Below are 18,671 nucleotides of genomic sequence, written 5' to 3'. Positions count from 1 at the left end.
TGTATCTGCAAGGTCCAACTTCACAGTATCATGGCCAAAGACTAAACCATGCAGACAAAGAAACACTCTAAACAACTCAAAGAAAATGTGATTGAAAAGCATAAGTCAGGGGACGGAGACAAGAAAATTTCCAAGTCACTTAAAATTACAGTAAATCTACTTTGATTAAATTATGTAAAACAGACAAAACATGAAAACTTCCAAGATGGATTTTATAGACACTGTACCGGCCTCACAGGTCATTTCAGGTAACGTTCATTTCTGAGGACACACACAACAAATACTCCGTGGGAACGCTGTGATGGACACAAGTTAAAAGCATGTTTATCAAAGGTTTATTATTATAAGATTTTTATTATTATTTCAATCTGGATCCTGATAAGTAAAGCAGTGTGTGTACATGAAAGAAATATGGATATTCAAGCTACCAAAAATCTTGGATAACTGGGATGCAAAAAAAATCGGAAAGCACACAAGATGTAAAATTGTCAAAAGAAATCACTTTATTGGAGTTGCCAAAGTGCATTGTGGTTTCTGGTTTAAAAGAGACACTGCATTTTCACTGGCATAGAGACCAAACAATGATTTTGTTCTGGCAAAACTTAAACTCTTTATGGCACTTTTGTTAACATTTAATATTTCTGACTAGAAATCTTTCTCAGTGCTTGCTCATCTCAGTTTAGACATCCTTAGAGTTCAGTTAAAACTTTAATCTCTTCTGTCTTGCCAAACTAAATGTTCATTCAGACATTTAAACTGTAAAATACAGCTGGTTTATTTGTGTGTTCTCATCTGGTGATATTGATTCTTGAGAAAATGAATCACTTCAGCTGCACCACTTGAGGCAAAGTAAAGATTTGAACCTTTACAAAAGGTGCACAGGCAAAGTATAAATAACACCACACACACGCGCACACACACGCACGCACACACGCACAAACACACACACCGTCAGCACATCCTAACGTTTAGTTAGCATTCTTGCCGTTCCTCCTCTTCTTTTTCTTTGGCGCCTGCTTCTTGGAGGAGTTGGCGTTGGAGGAGTTGGCGTTGGAGGCAACGGCGGTGGTTTGAGGCGTGTTTTCAGAGACTGGAGCTGGCTCTGACTTGGTTGGTGCTGCTTCTGTTACCTGTGCAGGTTCTTCCGGTTGCTGCTGGACTGTCTCACCTTCTTCTTTGACCGCTGGTTTGACCTCACCAGCCTCCTCCAGGATCTCTACTGCTTCTGGTTTTTTGTCTGTTGGTGGATTGATCTGGATTTTCTCAGGCTCTGGTGTCTCTTCAGAGTGCTGCTGCTGGACCTCCTCATCTGGTTTGACCTCAACTTGTGATTCATCTTTTACTGCCTCTGGTTTTGGGTCTGTTGGTGTCGTTTCAGAAGTCTTCTCCTCAGCTGTTGGCACATCTGGCTTTTGAGCCTCTTCAGCTTTACCTTCCTGTGGGAGAACTGATTCTGCTGCATCTGATTGGACATCAGCTGCCTGCTGTTTGGCCTTAGATTTGTTGTGGAAGTGGGCAAATGCAGAAGCCACAATGTCTTCTTCAAAGTCTAAATCCTCCTGCTCTTCATCATTGTCGATGGGTGTTGCCAGCAGGGAGTCAGCAAGCTCTTGCAGCTTGGCCTGCTCCGCATTCAGTCGGGCCATGTCCTCTGTCAGGACTGGGTCCTCCTTCTGAGGCTCCTGAGGCTCCGCAGAGGTCAGGACAGATTTGTCAGCATCCGCAGTGACGGCGGTTTCATCGTGGTTCATCAAGTTGCTCAAGATCCTTGATGGGAGGTTGGAGTTAGCGTGGCGGACATCCTTGATCTTGTCATAGAGGATTTTCCTCTCGTCCTGCAGTGCACGACACAACAGCTCCAGTTTCTGAATCTTCAGTACGAACATGTCGTACTCCTTATTTTTCTCAGCTCTCTGGAACAGGAACAGGAGGGAGGAGGAAAATGAGAAGCGAATGAGTGAGATACAATGAGAATAAAACTAGAAAATTATACTCTAACTGGGTTGGGTAGAGTCAAGTGCCAAGTGCCAAGTAGACACTCCCCCGTCATAGATATTTGGATCAATCAGACTCAAGAAAACTCTCAAAACTCAACAGGAAGTTCAGATTTATGAGGAAACATCATCAACATACCTCCTCCATCATATCATTCAGAGCCTTGTTGCAGTTCTCAAACCTCGTCTTCCACACGTTCGACTCTTTCTCCAGTTTCTTCATCTTCTCTGACATCTGTAAGAGGGAAAGAATTTAAAACTAGAAGAGAACTGGACAAGAAAATAGTACTATACAGAGAAGAAATTAATTATGAAACACTTCTCTTTCATTAAAATCAATAACCCTCTTTCAATTATTAACTCCATTCACTTTTACACATTTGGCATCTCACATGTGAGGATATAAAGACAAACTAGTCCCAGTTAGTGGGCGCCGGAACATCTCATTCACACCCACACGGCTTCACATATCAGTGGTCACCACCTACATTATCCATCTCTGTCTTGAAGCGGGCGAAGATTTCGTTGCTCTTGGCCAGCGTCTCCTGAAATTCTTCAAACTTCTGAGAGTAGAGGTGCAACTGTGGACAGACAGAAAAGGCATGAACATTTCAGAAAGGTGGACAACAGGCTGAAATGTCATGAAGGGAAATTACAACCAGCCACCAGAAATGATTGGATGATACAACTGCAAGCTCCAGACCAGCGACTAAGGGACTGCATTGAAGTTATTGGCTAAACGTTTCGTTGCAAGACTCTTTTCTGCGATTTAAAAATGTTCTTTGGATCCTATATTCACTTATACCCTGCAGTGCCCTCCCTTCAGTATTGACAAAATGATCTATTTTTGATAAAGAGCTGCAAAATAAACAGTTATTACAGCTCATGAAAACAATCTTTTTGATCAAACTATTTCATCTCCTTTTTATATGATAAAGCTTGCACACAGCTTAGATAAAACAAAATTTGGGGTATGAAAAAACTAAAAGACACTCCCCAGCTTTCTCAAAATATATGACTTCAACAAAAAATAAAATTAAATTGCCTTACCCCTTCTCTGACCCTCCCTCCCCCCTAATAATATATGCACAGACACTAAATGAACCATGTGGTGGGATCAACTCTCAAAGCTCAAGAATGATCTTTAAATGTTAATGTTTTTAAATGTTTTGGACATGGTTATGTAACAATATCATGGCACTTGGACACATACAAAAGTGAAAACACAAACAATACCAAAAAATTAAAGTACTTTTGTGTATATTTAAGCATTTTTTGTACGTTTGGATTTGAAGGGCATTTTTCTAATGTCTGTGCTTTAATTTTAACACTTCTCTTGTGTTTTACAATTTGTAGCGTTTGTTCATATGTAGCATATTTCCATTATGTTTGTGCTTTTGCTTTTGTATGTATTTTGTCCTTTGGGCCCACCTGTGTTAGTAACAGTGTTAGTAAAAGTGTTTAGTGGTTTACTTTCTGTAATATTTACACATACAGTACTGTACATCCCATATCCCTGGTTGTGTGGACAAGGAAGCTGTGTCTGTATGTTGGGTAATACAATTTACAGACAATCTAATTGAGCAGATAACTAACTACATATGACATGGAAAAATGTAATAAATTAAAAATGAAATGATTCTAAATTTTCTGATGGGATGAGGCTTGTTTTAACGACTTTCTAAAATCCAAAATCCCAGCTACAGCCTTGTTTATCCGTAACTACGGTAATTTAAACCCTACCCTGCAGTTATGTGCTACCTGTCCTTGTGGTCAGCGTGTTAGTCTGGTCAGTGAATATTCACCTGTGCCTGCATCACAGTGTCCTGCTCTTTGAGTGCCTGAGCCTGCAGTTTCCAATCGGCAGCCTGAACCAGTAACTGGTTAGGAGAGAACAAACAGAGACACATTAAAGACGCTTCTTTACCTGCTTCTTTAGGGCCAGCTCCTGCTCCTTCATTTCGGTGAATTTCCTTGTTTTGTCAAGCGTCTCTCTAAGCAACTACGGTGACAGAGATAATGTACAGTCAAACTGGGGGATGTTGATTCATTAAGAATTACTAAAGTGTTCATACAGTAATACAAATGTATAACGAAACCACTACAACTGAGCATCAGATGTTAAATACAGATTCTACAAAAATAATCAAAATTTTGTTTACAAAATTAATATTAATCAAGTTTAATTGATTTCACGATCAATCGTAGTCCATGAATGAACTTGTAATGAAGTTCAACAAATATCAAATGACATGAAACGGCAACAACAGTACAAAAAGTCGACGTTAATGAAGACTGATATCAGAAATTGAATGTTTGAATAGTGAATATTTGAATATGTGATATAAACAGTAGCCTAGTAGGTTATCAATAAGGAATAAACGAGCAAATTCAATTCAGTTTAAAAGTAATTTAAAAATGAATTAAAATAGAATAAGATAAATCATTCATACATACTTTTTTTTTTTTAAAATGAACCCTTCAGAAATGAGATGGTGCATCTCAAGGGACTTATCCTCTATTTCAATTTTGAAATAAAAAAGACAAAAATGTTTTGACATACATACTGTAAGGTTTTTTAACATTTTTCTTTTTGTTTTTTTAAATATTTTTTTTCATACATAAGCTTTTTAAAAACATTTTTCTTGCATAGATGCATGTTTTTTTGACTTTTTTTTTTGCATACATGAAGTGACGCCTACGAGCTGGTTCAGGCAGCCCACCTTGAGCTGCGGCTCCACTCACATGCCGTACTCTTCTCACTGTAACATATATTCAGCGCACCCTTATAATCATTGCGGCGTATTTAAGCCGTCAGTGCTCTGCTCACACTTTGCTGCACGCCTGCTGCTGCTGCTCATATAGCATTTCAAAAGCAAATTCACTGCATATCAGCCTGATCGTGTTGCTTTGAGAGGTTTGAGGAAGGAGCTGTGTTTACGTCCTCTGCTGCTTCTTCCAGGTTACTCAGAGCAACGAGACTCTGATCAGTGGTCATTCATCATTTCAGTTGTTAAAGCTCTGTTCAGTCAGTGCTCGCTACTGTTTGCTGCTGTGGGGACCAGCAGGGCTCTTCAGTGGAAAACTTGAGTGTGTAAATATTAAGTATTTTTTTGTTGTGATACTCGGATTTAACACCTGGACTTTGTAGCTGCGTCGCCGTCTGTTATCAAACCTATAATTCTCTCTCTCTTCTCTTCATTATCAGACAAGATCAATGTCAACAATCAAGCAGCAGCTTGTTTAGCTGCACTTTCGTTGGTAAAATGCGGAAAAGTCGCATATAAAGAAGTCAGTCACAAGTTGACGTCGGCTCGGGCTGAAAGTAGAAAAAAAACACTGGAGTGTTCAGAGCAGTCTGAAGTCGGTGCTTTATGCTCACAAGGATTAATTCTACATACGTTTACCTTATTATTTGACACTTTGACACTTATTTGACTGTACTGAAAATAAGGAAAAGCATAATAAGTCCCCTTTAACATATTTTTCCATGTATACTTTTTTTTTTACATACATACATTTCTTTAACATTTCTTTGACATACCATACGTTTACAAAAAATGTTGTGTTTTTTACATAACTTTGTTTAACATCTATTTTACATACATAATTTACATAACTTTTTGTTTGTTTTTACAGTTCTTATATGTGAATGGTGATAAAAGTTACCAAAACTAAATATTGTTCAGTAAATACTTCATATTTTGGGAGAACTCATTGTACCATTATCAATCCGTCTTCTGCGTATCGAGTATTTCGCTTTGTTCATACTCACGTATTCTTTCTCTCTCTTGTGTTTCTCCTCGGCGTTGGCCAGCAGAGCGTTGGCCTGCTGCAGTTTGGCTTCGCTCAGTTGGCACTGCAGGTCGCGATGTTTGTTGATCTTTTCCAAATTCTGCAGAGAGAAAAGAAGAAAGAATCTGAAGTAATGTTAAACACAACTGACAGAGTTCAGCAGGGGCTGAAATTAACAATTATTATTATCACTGATTAACCTGCCGTTTAATAACGCAAATAATTCATTATTTGGTCAATAAAATTTGATCCTCAAACTAATTGATAATTAATTCTCTGTTGATTCAGCTCTGCAGTTTAGAGTTTTAAGGTTTGTCGAAACTATATACAGTATTTACCTAAATGTGGAGAAATGCACTCGACTCTCCTCTGATACATATAAATAATAAAATATTATTAAAAATAAATATATTACTTACGTATTAAATATTATTAATGCATGTGTGTTAAATCATACTTTCTGCATACGTCTTGGTGTGCAGACTATGTAGAGTATATACTCTAATGTTTTTTGTAAATATTTCATACACAGTATAACAACAGCAATTAATGATAATTTTCATCATCAATTAATCTGACTAGTATTTTCTAAATCAATTGTTTGTCCATAAAATGCCAGTAAAGTTTTAAAAAATGTCCGTCACAATGTCCTTAAACTCAACATCACATCTTCATGTGTCTTGTCACAGAAAACAAATAATTACAAACAAGAAGAGTCCTGAAACTAATTAAACGATTAATCAGTTATCAAAATAGTCGCCCATTATTTTTCTTTCAATCAGCTAATCAATTATTCAACTCATTATTGCAGCTCTAGTATTTACTTTGATCAATATTTTGTTAATATATCGTTAAAAGTTTTTCTCATCTACGAAGCTTTAACACATTTGACCTTTGACCTTACTCACCTGCTCCCTCGTCTCGCACTGTTTCATGAGACTCTCCAGTTTTTCGGTCAGGATGATGTTTTCGCGGCACAGTTTGGTGTTTCGGGAGCTGTGTTGCTCAATCTGAGCCTGGATGTCGACCAGCGTCTTCTGGAAGTGGCCGGTGATCTCGTTCCTCTTCCTCTCATCGTCCCTGCTGCTCTGAAGACTCTCCTCCTGGGGGAGGTAGGCAGGGAACAATGGACGGAGAGCATTATGTTAAAAGAAAAAAGGGGTTTCATTGTGACTTTATTATCTCTTCATTTCAGAGTGTCAGATTGGCCTGCAGGACGTTTACTTCCTGCACAAAAGGAAACTGTTCCTCTGAGAAAACGTTACAATAGGTCATAATGTCAGTCGGCCAAAAACGGAGAACTGGTGCTGTTTTAAAGGTTTCTAGGACAGATTTCCTCATCCAGAGGAGGAGGAGGGGTGGATGGAGGTATTAACCCAACGGTGGACGTTTTAACAGGAGACTGCTGTTCATTTCCTGTTTCCACCCATGAGACAGGACAGTTTTTAGCCCCGAGCAGACCTCTAACACGTACCCTCAACACGCTGTAGTATCCCTGCAGCTCTCTGCACAGAGTCTCCAGGTCCCTGCGAGCTACGATGCCGCTGCGACACTCAGCCTGCAGCTGCTGCTGCTGCTCCAGCAGGACGGACAACTTCTGCTGCTGAACACACAGCTTCTTCTCATCACAGCGCCGCAGGACCGTCTGCACACACACACACACACACAAACACACACACACAGGGAAAAAGAAACACTTATTTATGCTGTGTTATGGCTGTAATTATTAATGACAGCAACAGCATAATTAGTTTGTTTTTTGGTGCTTTTACATCTAAAATAAAGTTGCTGGATTTATTTGTAGGCAATGTGTGTTTTCTTTCTAATTTTAAAGGTCAAACGATCAAAGAAATGTTGCAAATGTCTCAGCTGTTAAAAGCCTCTGCATCTGTTTAAAAATATTCTCACCATTTCAGCATATTTTCTGACCAGATCTTCCAGTTTCTTCTCTGGGGAGGAGAGTTCGTTCAGACTCTGCATGATGACAGAAACCTCTGTGGATGAGAGAGAGAAACAGGAGATGTAGAGCCTGAACTCATATGGACTGCCTGAGATATAAACTTTAATATAAATTTTTCCAGTTTCGCCCCTAAAGTTCTGGGCTTTCCTCTCCCTCCAAACTCTCCTTGGTGGAACTGATGTTGCGGAACATGCAAGAGAATATTGAGGTGCTTTTTGATTGAGATATTTAGTTTTTTAAATGTTTAACAGACACAGATTTTCCATTTTTCTTCCTTTTTATGTCGACACTCCTTTTTATTTTATTACTGATGGATTTTTGGTGGGTGGGCTGATATGAGAGCCAGAGATCAGATGGAAGTTCATGAGAAACGAGCTGCTGCAGAGGACGATGAAGATGCCAACTCTCATCATCACTACAAGCTTTTTGTTCTCTACATCTAAAAATGAGCTGCTAACAAAGAACAGCTTGTTCTTGACAGAGTGGGAAGCGTTTTTGCCAGAAGAACCGAGCTATTGAGAACAGATCCTGTTTTGTTGATGCCAAGTTGGAGTTCAGAGGTTCCTTTAAAAACCCAAAAACCAAATCTAATTAGTTATCTTCAGGTTTGGCTAGCAGCCCTGGAGTCCCCTTGACTCATCTCACAAATCCTTCAACTACTTTGGAGCTGTGAGGATGAATCGTTTTTTTCAAGTTTTAATCATTCTTCAAGCAAAAATGCCAAATATTTTCTGGTTCCAACACATTACTGTGGCCTCTAATTGAAAAAAACAACCCCCAGATTAATTTATAATGAAAATGAGCATTATACTACTTGTTTCATTCCACATATTGTGTCTTATTTTCCATATTTATTCATGTATTTATTATTTTTTTTTAGTTTTCACACTTTACTTATGAATGTCATATTTCATCATCCATATCTCATTGCAACACACACAAAAACAATTAATATAAAAGTATTCTGTGTTTTTATCCATTTACCTTAAAATCATTACACTGTTTTCAATCCATGTTTTCAATTCAGCAATAAAGCTTCACTGAATTAAACTCAATGAACTCACTGTTCCTTTTTGTGTACATAAATAATAAATGTTAGCATCTTCCGGCCTCACCTTTCTCCATGGTAACGGTGATGTCATCTTTTGCCTCCTCCTTCATCTTTTCCATCTCTGCCTCCACCACGCTCTGTTACATTCAAAACAATATAAAACTCAGTTTACATGCCCTCATACATCTCTGTGTGTCATCGGGATTCATTGAGATGAATGTTCAGGTTGTGTAAAGTTTATGTGTAACTCAGGTAGACGTCACCTTTCCCACCTGTTTGTCCAGGAGGCTGGCTGCAGAGCCGTGGGTGTTGATGATGTTCTCCAGGCGTCTGCTGAACTCCTCCATCGGGTCGAAGGAGTCGGAGGCCGCAGGCGGAGCCGTCGTCTCAACTTCAGCGCTGTCGGAGTCTGAGGAGGAAGACACAACGTCCGGCTTGGGGGCCACTACTTTCGCTGATGTCTCCATCATCAGAGGTCTGAGAATAAAGGACAGAGAGATTCATATTTCAGTCTAGAGGCATCACTTTCATCTCTTTAAATTTTTTTGTTGATAGGGTCTGAAGAACTTCATGTAGAAACAATAAAACTAAAAGTGTTTTATACAGTATATAACCTCTAGCAGAGAAAAGAAACAAGATAATGATTTAACACTTATTGTACAGTTTTGAGTGTATTTTTGTTTTTCTGCTTCAAGTCACATGTTGTTTTAAGAATTTCTAACCAGGTAATTGAACTTTTTTTGGTGGAAAACTTCATCAGACACAAATCATTATTCCAAGTAGAGTATTTTTATATGTTTTAAAGAATGTCTGAAGAGGATCTTTAATAAACAAGCTAACCTAACCTAACCTTAAACAAATTGCTAGAGTTTAAACATTACCATAAAAAAGTTACGAGCTGATATTATACTGCAAGATTGGATATTTTGAGAAAAAAAAATATGATGAAATATACTTAAGGAACTTTTTTCTTGGGCTCAACGTTGCTGCATCACAAAACATTTACTGTATCTCCCAAACACACATATACACATACATAAAAAGAACAAGGAAATCGATGAAACCACAACAGCTTATAAAACCAGTAAAATAATATTGCGCTAGTAGCACAGTATTGCCCGTTCAACATGCGACCAACAACTAAAGTATTGCACAGTGTAGATCTGTCAACCTGTATCTGTATCTCTGTGACCATGTAACTAAAACAGTATTTAACTGCTGCTCTTTTAAATAATGGATGATGGGATTAATCAGTTTTTAAAACACTTCAGTCTGCATTTTGATACCTTAAACCATCGGCCAACGCTCACATTCAGAATAAAGACTGTGAGAGAGTTCACTGATTATTTTCTCTGCCTCTCTAAGCACAGACATCTCACATAAAATATAACTTGAAGAGAATGTTTTCCGTCCCTCCCTATAACCTTCACAGCCCTCTGCACAAGACAAGTAAGCTCGGATACTGTGTCAACATGTGAACATTTCAACAAGTCCTCCAAATTAAACAAGCAGATATTTTGAATTTAGAGAAACATGTGGTGTGGGTTAAAGTTACTGCTTCCTTAAAGTTGGGCCACCTTTGTCGTCATGGCTACAATAATAACCACAAAGTTATATTTAGGTGATGATCATTATTACTGCTCTTAAAAAACAGTCCCGCCTCGCAGTTGGAAACAGGAAACAAACAGCGGTCTCCTCTGGCAGAGTCCACTGTTTGTTTAATGGCTCCATCCAACCCTCCTCCTCTGAATCTGTCCACATGTATATACATCATCTGAACTGCACCGCTGCTCCGGCTCATAATTACCATACTACTATTACTACACCACTAGATGGCATCTGTCACTCAAACTCAACTATACCTCGTTAGTGGGCGACAGACTTTACCACCTGTTGTGTGGTTTTTCCTGGGAGGACGGTCTCAAACGTTTTACTCGTGCATTCACTATCAACATGTTTGCAATTCTTGGCAGAAACATTTTTTTTCCTTCATTACGTTCACTTCAAAGCATGTTGCAGTGTAGTAGCATGTAAAAGCATTTTATAGGAGACATGGAGGCTTGTAGAAGGTATTCAGTGTCTGTTTATCCTCACAGCTCTGTCACAACATGCCGGCTGCCAACGTTTTTGTATCTGTCGAGTTAAAATTAGCTGTGTGAGCCAGCCAACCCCCACTCACACACACTCACTCACACTCACACACACACACACACTCAACTTCGCGCAGCTATCCTTGTTAGGACATTGCATTGACTTCCATTCATTGTGGACAGCCTAATCTAAACCATAATCACAATAACCATAATCAATTCATGCCTAACCCATAATCTTAACCAGGACCTCAGAAATGACGTTTTGCCTCATTAGGACTGGGCTCTGGTCCCCATGAAGACTACTGGTCCCAACAAGGTTGGTGTTTATACTGGAAAAAGTCCTAATGAGGTAACAAAAACGCATGCGCACACACACACACACACACACACACACACACACACACACACACACACACACACACACACACACCAGACGACACCTGTTGTAGTCTCATCTATTCTGAGAGTGTCCAAATATGGTAGAACTGCTTGATACAGCCACACACACACACACACACACACACACACACACACACACACACACACACACATATATATATTGAACACACACATACAATAAGCAAAATGTTACATGTGTGTTACAATATCCGTCTACCTGCTTCATGTCATACACACCGCCGCTGTAATAAATCCCCCAAAAGACAAAATTAGGCTCCACCCACTGTGTCACGCAGCCAATCAACAGTCGTTTCCTCAGAAAACGTGAAACGCTGAGGTGAGGACAGATTATTTTTATTGACGTGGGTGAAGATTTACAGACTGGCCATGACGAAGCAATTTATTGCGCAATGGCCACCATGATGGAAACTCTCCATGTGCTTTTACTGAGTTAGTACCTTAAGTTAATATTATACAGTAAAGCAAATCAGTGCAGCACAAGATAAGTATTTCTCTGCCAATTTAGTGTCCGACAAAACAAAAAAAAAGTTACTTCTTCCTAAAAAGTCCACTGGGGGAAAGTTGAAAGAGCATAAAAGCAATAAAAAACACTTTTATTGCTACATTTTGGCTAAAACACAACATGAAGGCAAACACAAATAGACACTTTACTGACACAACTGATTATTTAGCAGCGTACAGAATGAAAAAGAGTCTTACCGGATCAGTGGAGTGAAAGAGAAGAGATGAAGAACAGACAGAGAAAGGCAGAGGAAGGAAAGAGAGAGAGGAGGAGGAGGGTCCTGCTGACAGCTGACCCCCAAAATAACCTGAGAGGCTCAGCTCACACTCTGAGCTCAGGGACACATGAGTGTGTGTGTGTGTGTGTGTGTGTGTGTGTGTGTGTGTGTGTGTGTGTGTGTGTGTGTGCTTATGCAAGAGTGTGGGACTGTGGATACAGGGAGGACAGACTTTTCTGCCTGATATTTGATTAATTTAAATGATTTAAAAGACAGAGATTTTAAAGTATTGATGCTCTGAAGCACAATATGACCTCACTGTATCTGTACAGATCATAAGGGCCATGAAGCAAGTTTAGTGTACTGGCAGCTATCTTTGGACTTAACTCATATTTTCCAATATCATGAAACTAGCTCACTTTTAACTGGGGTAAATCACCATGGTAACCTATGCTGAACAGCTAACCTGCTCAACCTCTGACCAATCAGATCACTGGAAAAACAGGATCCCAACAAGGACAAAAGTCTTGAGTTTACAATGACATGACAAGTAAAAAAGAGCCATAAAGGGCCAGTATGAGAACTGTAAGTCATGCAAAGATACATGCCCTTGAATACTTTTGGAAGTAAACTTTTTGTTGTATTCATTTCTCTGATTTGTCTACATATGCAGCCCTTTTCCATTGAGGCGCACCAGTATCCTGGTTATGATCAGGTTTTCGGAGTATTCTGGTCATGTGTTGCACATGTAAACATTATATCCTGGTTTTAGAAACCTGGATATGCTCCCTGGAGTACTCCGATAGAAACCAGGATACTGTTGCATGTAAATGTTTCTCAACGTTCTCCGTCGGTGGAGAAACGAGTGTCTGAGATGTTGAGAAATTAAGACACAACTGGACACAGACGATCAGAAACCTGGATAGAATCATATTCAGCTTGTAATAAATAAATGGTGATAACTGTCTGATTACACAAGCGTTAATGTTTCCATTACTCTTTCCAGGTTGTAACAGATGGGACTAGAGGAGGTGGTGTTACTGTAATATGAAGTGTGCTCTGGTGTTGACCAGCTGGTGGCAGCAGCGAGCCGTCAGCCTGCTTCAATACCAGCCTGATGAAATGCAGCAAAGCACCATGTTCACCTGCAGGAGTGTGAGCGTGTGCGTGCATGTGTGTGTGTGTAAGAGAGTGTCGAACATTCATTTCAGTCACTCAGCTCTTCTGTGTGTCACTCATTCACACACACACACACACACACCCACACTTGTCCTTTCTTGCCTTTCACACAACTAACACTCACACAGACACACACAAACACACTGTATTTCAATTTGTCTCACTCACACACATTTGAAGACAACTCACACACACACACGCAGACACTCCACCCCCCCACCTCTCATACACACTGGATGTTAAAAATGTGTGTTAAAACAGCGCGACGGGCTGTGTTGGTGGAGGCGTGTTGCTTCAGGTAGCGATGAGACGAAGGTTGAGGGGTAGGTGGACCTGAACATGAAACATAATAAATATATAAAACATATTACAAAACAGCTCACATTAAAAAAAACATACATCAGTCACAACATAACCAGACATCTGACCCTGTATCATCTATAACACGATCATTATATGGAAAACTGATCATCAGCTGTTTCATCCTGAATATTAATATCAGTTTGATGACATGAGAGATGAAATAATTTCTCACCCTATTAGACCTGACCTTTGGTGATCTGAATCTCCAAGAGAGGAGAAGCTCAAACAAGTGGACACTCTTCTTTTTTCAGAGGATGTTAGATAGATCAAATGCACAGTGGTGGAAGAAGTTACTCAAATCCTTTACTTAAGTAAAAGTACCAATACATCAATGTAAAAATACTCCATTACAAGCATGAAAAATCCTACTTAAGTAAAAGTACATAAGTATTATGAGCTTGATGTAGTTAAAGTATTGCAGTAAAAGTAGTGGTTTGGTCCCTCTGACTGATATATTATTATATATGACATCATTAGATTATTAATAGTGAAGCATCAGTGTTATAGCAGCATGTTACTGTTGTAGCTGCTGGAGGTGGAGCTAGTTTACACTACTTTATATACAGTTAGCTAGTTTAGTCCAGTGGTTCCCAACCTAGGGGTCAAGCCCCTCCAAAGAGTCAGCAGATAAATCTGAGGGGTCGTGAGATGATTAATGGGAGAGGAAAGAAGAAAAAACAAAGTTCTGATACACAAATCTGTTTTCAGTTTTTGGACTTTTTCTCTAATCTTTGATTTTTGGTGAAATATTGGATCATTTGAACATTTATTGAAATGAAAGCATGTGAGAAGTTTAGAGGGAAAAATCACTATTTGGTGGAGCTGTTAACAACTCATAGACATCTACAAACTGCTTTTTGTAAGACGTCAACAGCCAAAAAGGTTGGAAACCACTGGTTTCATCTTTAACAATGTGTTGTATTTTAAAAGCTTGTTATATTATCCATTGTGTTAAATCTTCATCTGAAAAGCTGTCAAATATTGTCAGTATCACAATATAACATTTTGTTGTTCTTCAACTCACCTTTGAGCAGTAGTGTGCTGTATATGAACACACACACACACACATACAAGAAAAACTCCTGATTACAGCACAGCACTCCAGATTGGTTTTAATAACATAATTTGCTTCATGCTGTGCAGCAAGCCCCTCTTGATGCAGCAGCACTGCGGTGCATCCAACGTGCAACGGCTGTCAAATGAAGCGAGCAATTTGATGCACCGCAGCTTTATCCTGCATGAATATCACTTCTTCCTGTTTTGCTTCTAACATGTTGCTGGTGAACAGAAGTTTCAGGTTTATATTTATAAGATAAAAAAAAGGCAGAGGAACAGACGGTGAAAGCCTCACGTGAGCTGCTGAGGAGAAGGATTCCCCCCACATATCAACAATCAAACATTTACTGTGAAATGTGGAAACACTTTAACTTCCCGCTTAGGTCTGGTGTAGACTGCTGTTGCTCTCTGTTAGAGGAAACAGACAAAGCTGGGATTAACCCGTCAGAAAGCGCTCCGATCTCAAAGTGAAAGTCCCTCGGCAGCTTCCTTTCAAAAGTCAACTATGATCTCGTTTTTAAAATATAAGTTCCCAGGAATAAGCAGTGGTGAAAGCGCCGTGTGATGTTCTTTCTAAAAGTAAAAGATCCGCGGCTGCTCGCTGTGAGCAAGTTTGCTCCGTACTCAATAACCATACTTACTGTGTTTTATTTTGATCTTCTTCTGTCACACTGCTGCTGTCTTCTTTCTTCCCCGCACTTCAATCGTTCTTTCCTTTATTTTGGTTTCTTTTCCTCTCTGTTTGTCTTCTAACTCTCTGCCAATCATTTTTTTTTCTCTTTTTTAAGTCTCTCTTCTGTTCATTTCTCTGTTTAAACTTTTTTTCTGTCAATCTTTCAGTTTATTTCTGTCTCACAATGTCTTTATCACTCCAACACTTTTACTCCCCTTTTCCTTCTTCTCTTCCTTCATTTCCTTCTATCCTTACCCCCCTTTCTTTTCATCCTTCCCATACCTTTGTCTTCCTTCCTTCCTTTTTCCTCTCTCTTCCATTTCCTTTCTTTCTTCTTTTGCCCTTTTTTGTCTCTTTCATCCCTTTTACATTTTTTCCTCCATCTATGCGCCCACCTTCCTTCCTCTCTTCCCTCCCTTTTTTGTCTTCCTTGTCTTCTTATTTCCTTCCTCTCTTTCCTTCCTTCCTCCCTTTTACCTCTTACTTCTTCCCTCTATTTCTTTCCTTGCTTTAATTTTCATCTTTTTTTCACTTGCTCCCTCTTTTCTTCTTACCTCTTCCTTTCTTATCTCTCTTACGTTTTCGTGTCTTCCCCCCTACTTCTCTTTCTTCCCCTTTTGTCTTTTTCCTTCCTTTCTTCATTCCTTTCCTTCCTTGTTTTCCTCCCTTCCTTAGTTCTTTCCTTTGTTCCTTTCCCTCTTTTTGCCTCCCTCTATTTCTTTCCTTCCTTTAATTTTCTTATTTTTTCTTACCACACTCCAACCTTTCTTCCTTTCTTCTTTCCTTCCTTCCTCTCTTCCTTAATTCTTTCCTTTTGTCCTTTATCGTCTTTCTTCATTCACTTTTATGTTTTGTCATCTTTCTACACTTCTCTTTCTTCCTTCCTACCTCTCTTTCCTCATTCTCATCTTTTTTCTTCTTTCTACCCCCCCATCTTCTTTCCTCTACCGTCCTGTCCTTCCCTCATTTTCTCTTCTTTTCCTTCTTATTATTTTCTTTCTTTCTTCCCTCATCTATCTTTGTTTCCCTGCTTTATTTTTTTTAATATCTCTTTCCTCCTTCCTTCTTCTTTCTTTTTTCTTTCCCTCTCTTTCTTCCTGCCCTTTTTCCTTCCCTCTTTTCTATCTTTCCTTTGCCAATTTCTGTCTCTCACTTGCCCTTCTCTATGTCTGTCTTTTCTTCCTCCACCTTTCATATATTGCCTCATTCTTTCTTCTGTCTCTTTCATTCTCTGCCTTCTGACATTTGACTGGTCTACTGACATCCTCCTCCTCTTCTTCTTCTTCTTCTTCTTCCTCCTCTTCTTCCTCCTCTTCCATTATCTTTTGTGTTTCTTCTATATAGAAGAAATAATGAAATGGAATGTACACTCTGCAGCCAAGTCTCTTTAATAACACGCATGAGATTTATTTTTTCTTTTGTAGCTGTGTGATACTGTCCTTTCAGAATTTTTCACCTTTCACTTTGAGCATTAAACTTCAAGACAGGAAATGTGTGATAATGATTATTTTTTTTGGCTGCTGAGGTGATAATGTCTTTCTGTCAGCCATGGACTTTTTTTTTTTTAGGAGGAATTTCTCATTCACAGACAAAAAGTACGACTGATCCGTACACTTTCTTTCAGACTGTATTCGTCTCCTTCACCTTTCATTTTCTTTGTGTCATATGTTCTCTGTCCTTCTCTATAAAGAGCTGCAAACCTGTGTCCTCACCTTGCTAGACTTTTGTTAGCCATGCTTCTGTAACTCAATGGGTTTTCTCAATGAGGCTTTTTTTCTTTCATTCGTCTCTCTGAAAAGCTGAAACATGTTCCTGGTATTTTCTCTTTATACCCAAGATGATGTCCAAATCACTGCCTACATCTCGATCCAAATACGTCTGGTGATGTGCTCAATGATGGCTGTTTCCCAATTATTTTTCATTATGGTCTCAATTTCTAAATTTAGGCTCTCTAATAAGTGTGCTGGTGGTGATTTTGGAAATTATTGCTCTGTTAATAAGATCTAAAGACTTACAGTTACAATTACAACAATTTTTCATTTAGCAGATGCTTTTATCCAAAGCGACGTACACGTACAGCAGGGATCTAGTCAGGAGAGAACAACACAAGTAAGTGCCATAAAGCAAAGTTTGAGTCTAAAAGGACGCAGATGCCAACATGCGGTGCACGGATGCAATGCATAGAGTGCATAGATGCATGGAAGAGCGTAGTCTTTAGTCTTCTCTTAAACACTGAGAGGGACTCTGCAGATCAAATAGAGTTTGTGAAGTAGCTTTGATGTCTGCCGTGTGGGCGATGTTGATTGACAGCTGTGGTTGACAGTTGGCTCACCTGCTGCTCTCTCCGGCTCCGGGAATCACACTGAGCCAGACTGTTGTCACAATATTTTTCAGTAAGTTTAATGCTACTGCCCTGTTAGCACAATTTAGATAAAGTAGCTAACATTAGCGCAAATATGCAGCACTCGGTGTTCCCAGTAAGCTAGAATTAGCTTCAGTTCGAGGTAGAGGCAACACCCGGCACTCCTTATTTGGAAAGTCCTGGCTCAAAACAGAAAAGATGGCGCCAACCATAAGCTGCAACTCTGGGCTTTAGACTGGCTCCAATGAAACCAACGGGTGACGTCACACCTCGCTACACCCATCTTTATATACGGGCTGTGATAATGAAGTGAAATAAAATGGCATTTCAGTCTAACAGTAAACAATCTCAGCCCAGTATCGACTCTACACATCTCAATTTATGTCAAATGCCAACGTTCGGTGCCAAAGCAGTCCTTGATGTAGCAAGAGACCGGATTAACATTTGGCTTCTTATCAACTCATTGGTTTTGTGAAATTTGTAGCTCAAAGCATTTGTTAAGCATGGTCATAGACACTGCTTGTTAGTAAGTATGTACGGTATGTGTAAATAAGTGTGTGTATGCATATACAGTATATGTATACATAAAGAGAGATGTATGGAGAAAGAGTTTTACATGGTTTTGTTGAAATTGTATTAGGTTTTTGTAATGTTTATAATGTTTTACTTAGAGGGTAAGGTTAGTGCTGTAATTAGATTTATGTATGCATGTATGTGAAAGCATGTATATACATTTATGCTCTTACCCCAGGAAGAGTAGCTGTTGCCTTGGTAACAACTAATGGGAATCCAAATACACAATAAACCGTGAAAACAAGCATACAGAGGTAGTATACAAAGATTTATACTGTAAATATGTTGTCATTGAATGTAATTCAGGGTTTGGCAGAACCAGGCAATGTTAATGTTCCTGTCTGGCAAAATGTGTTTTAAAGACACTGAATCCCAACTGTTCCTGATGACCAAGAAAGAGGCTTACATGGACAGCAAGTCCTCCATATTAAGC

The 18,671-nt window shown here is 39.2% G+C and overlaps 1 protein-coding gene across 3 annotated transcripts; it reads right to left on the bottom strand.

Annotated features, from left to right (window-relative positions):
• Positions 1–480: 480 nt before the first annotated feature.
• Positions 481–17,695, bottom strand: txlnba (taxilin beta a). 3 transcript variants are annotated; one of them, XM_042389601.1, is made up of 11 exons: positions 17,636–17,695; positions 9,073–9,277; positions 8,865–8,937; positions 7,698–7,783; positions 7,264–7,434; positions 6,698–6,892; positions 5,770–5,889; positions 3,922–3,996; positions 2,483–2,575; positions 2,134–2,229; positions 481–1,913 (listed from the first exon to the last, which is right to left on the bottom strand). In XM_042389601.1, exons 2-11 carry the CDS (start codon positions 9,268–9,270, stop codon positions 969–971), a joined length of 2,052 nt encoding a protein of 683 aa, XP_042245535.1. In that variant the 5' UTR covers positions 9,271–9,277; positions 17,636–17,695; the 3' UTR covers positions 481–968. The 3 variants fall into 3 exon arrangements, with proteins under 3 accessions (XP_042245535.1, XP_042245536.1, XP_042245534.1); XM_042389602.1 differs by lacking the exon at positions 17,636–17,695 and adding an exon at positions 12,013–12,125; XM_042389600.1 differs by lacking the exons at positions 3,922–3,996; positions 17,636–17,695 and adding exons at positions 3,800–3,874; positions 12,013–12,090.
• Between the last annotated feature and the right edge of the window lie 976 nt (positions 17,696–18,671).

This window comes from Thunnus maccoyii, chromosome 17 (assembly GCF_910596095.1).
Source record: "Thunnus maccoyii chromosome 17, fThuMac1.1, whole genome shotgun sequence".
NCBI lineage: Eukaryota > Metazoa > Chordata > Actinopteri > Scombriformes > Scombridae > Thunnus > Thunnus maccoyii.
Note: the sequence above shows the minus strand (reverse complement) of the source record. Positions and strands in the feature narration are given on the sequence as shown.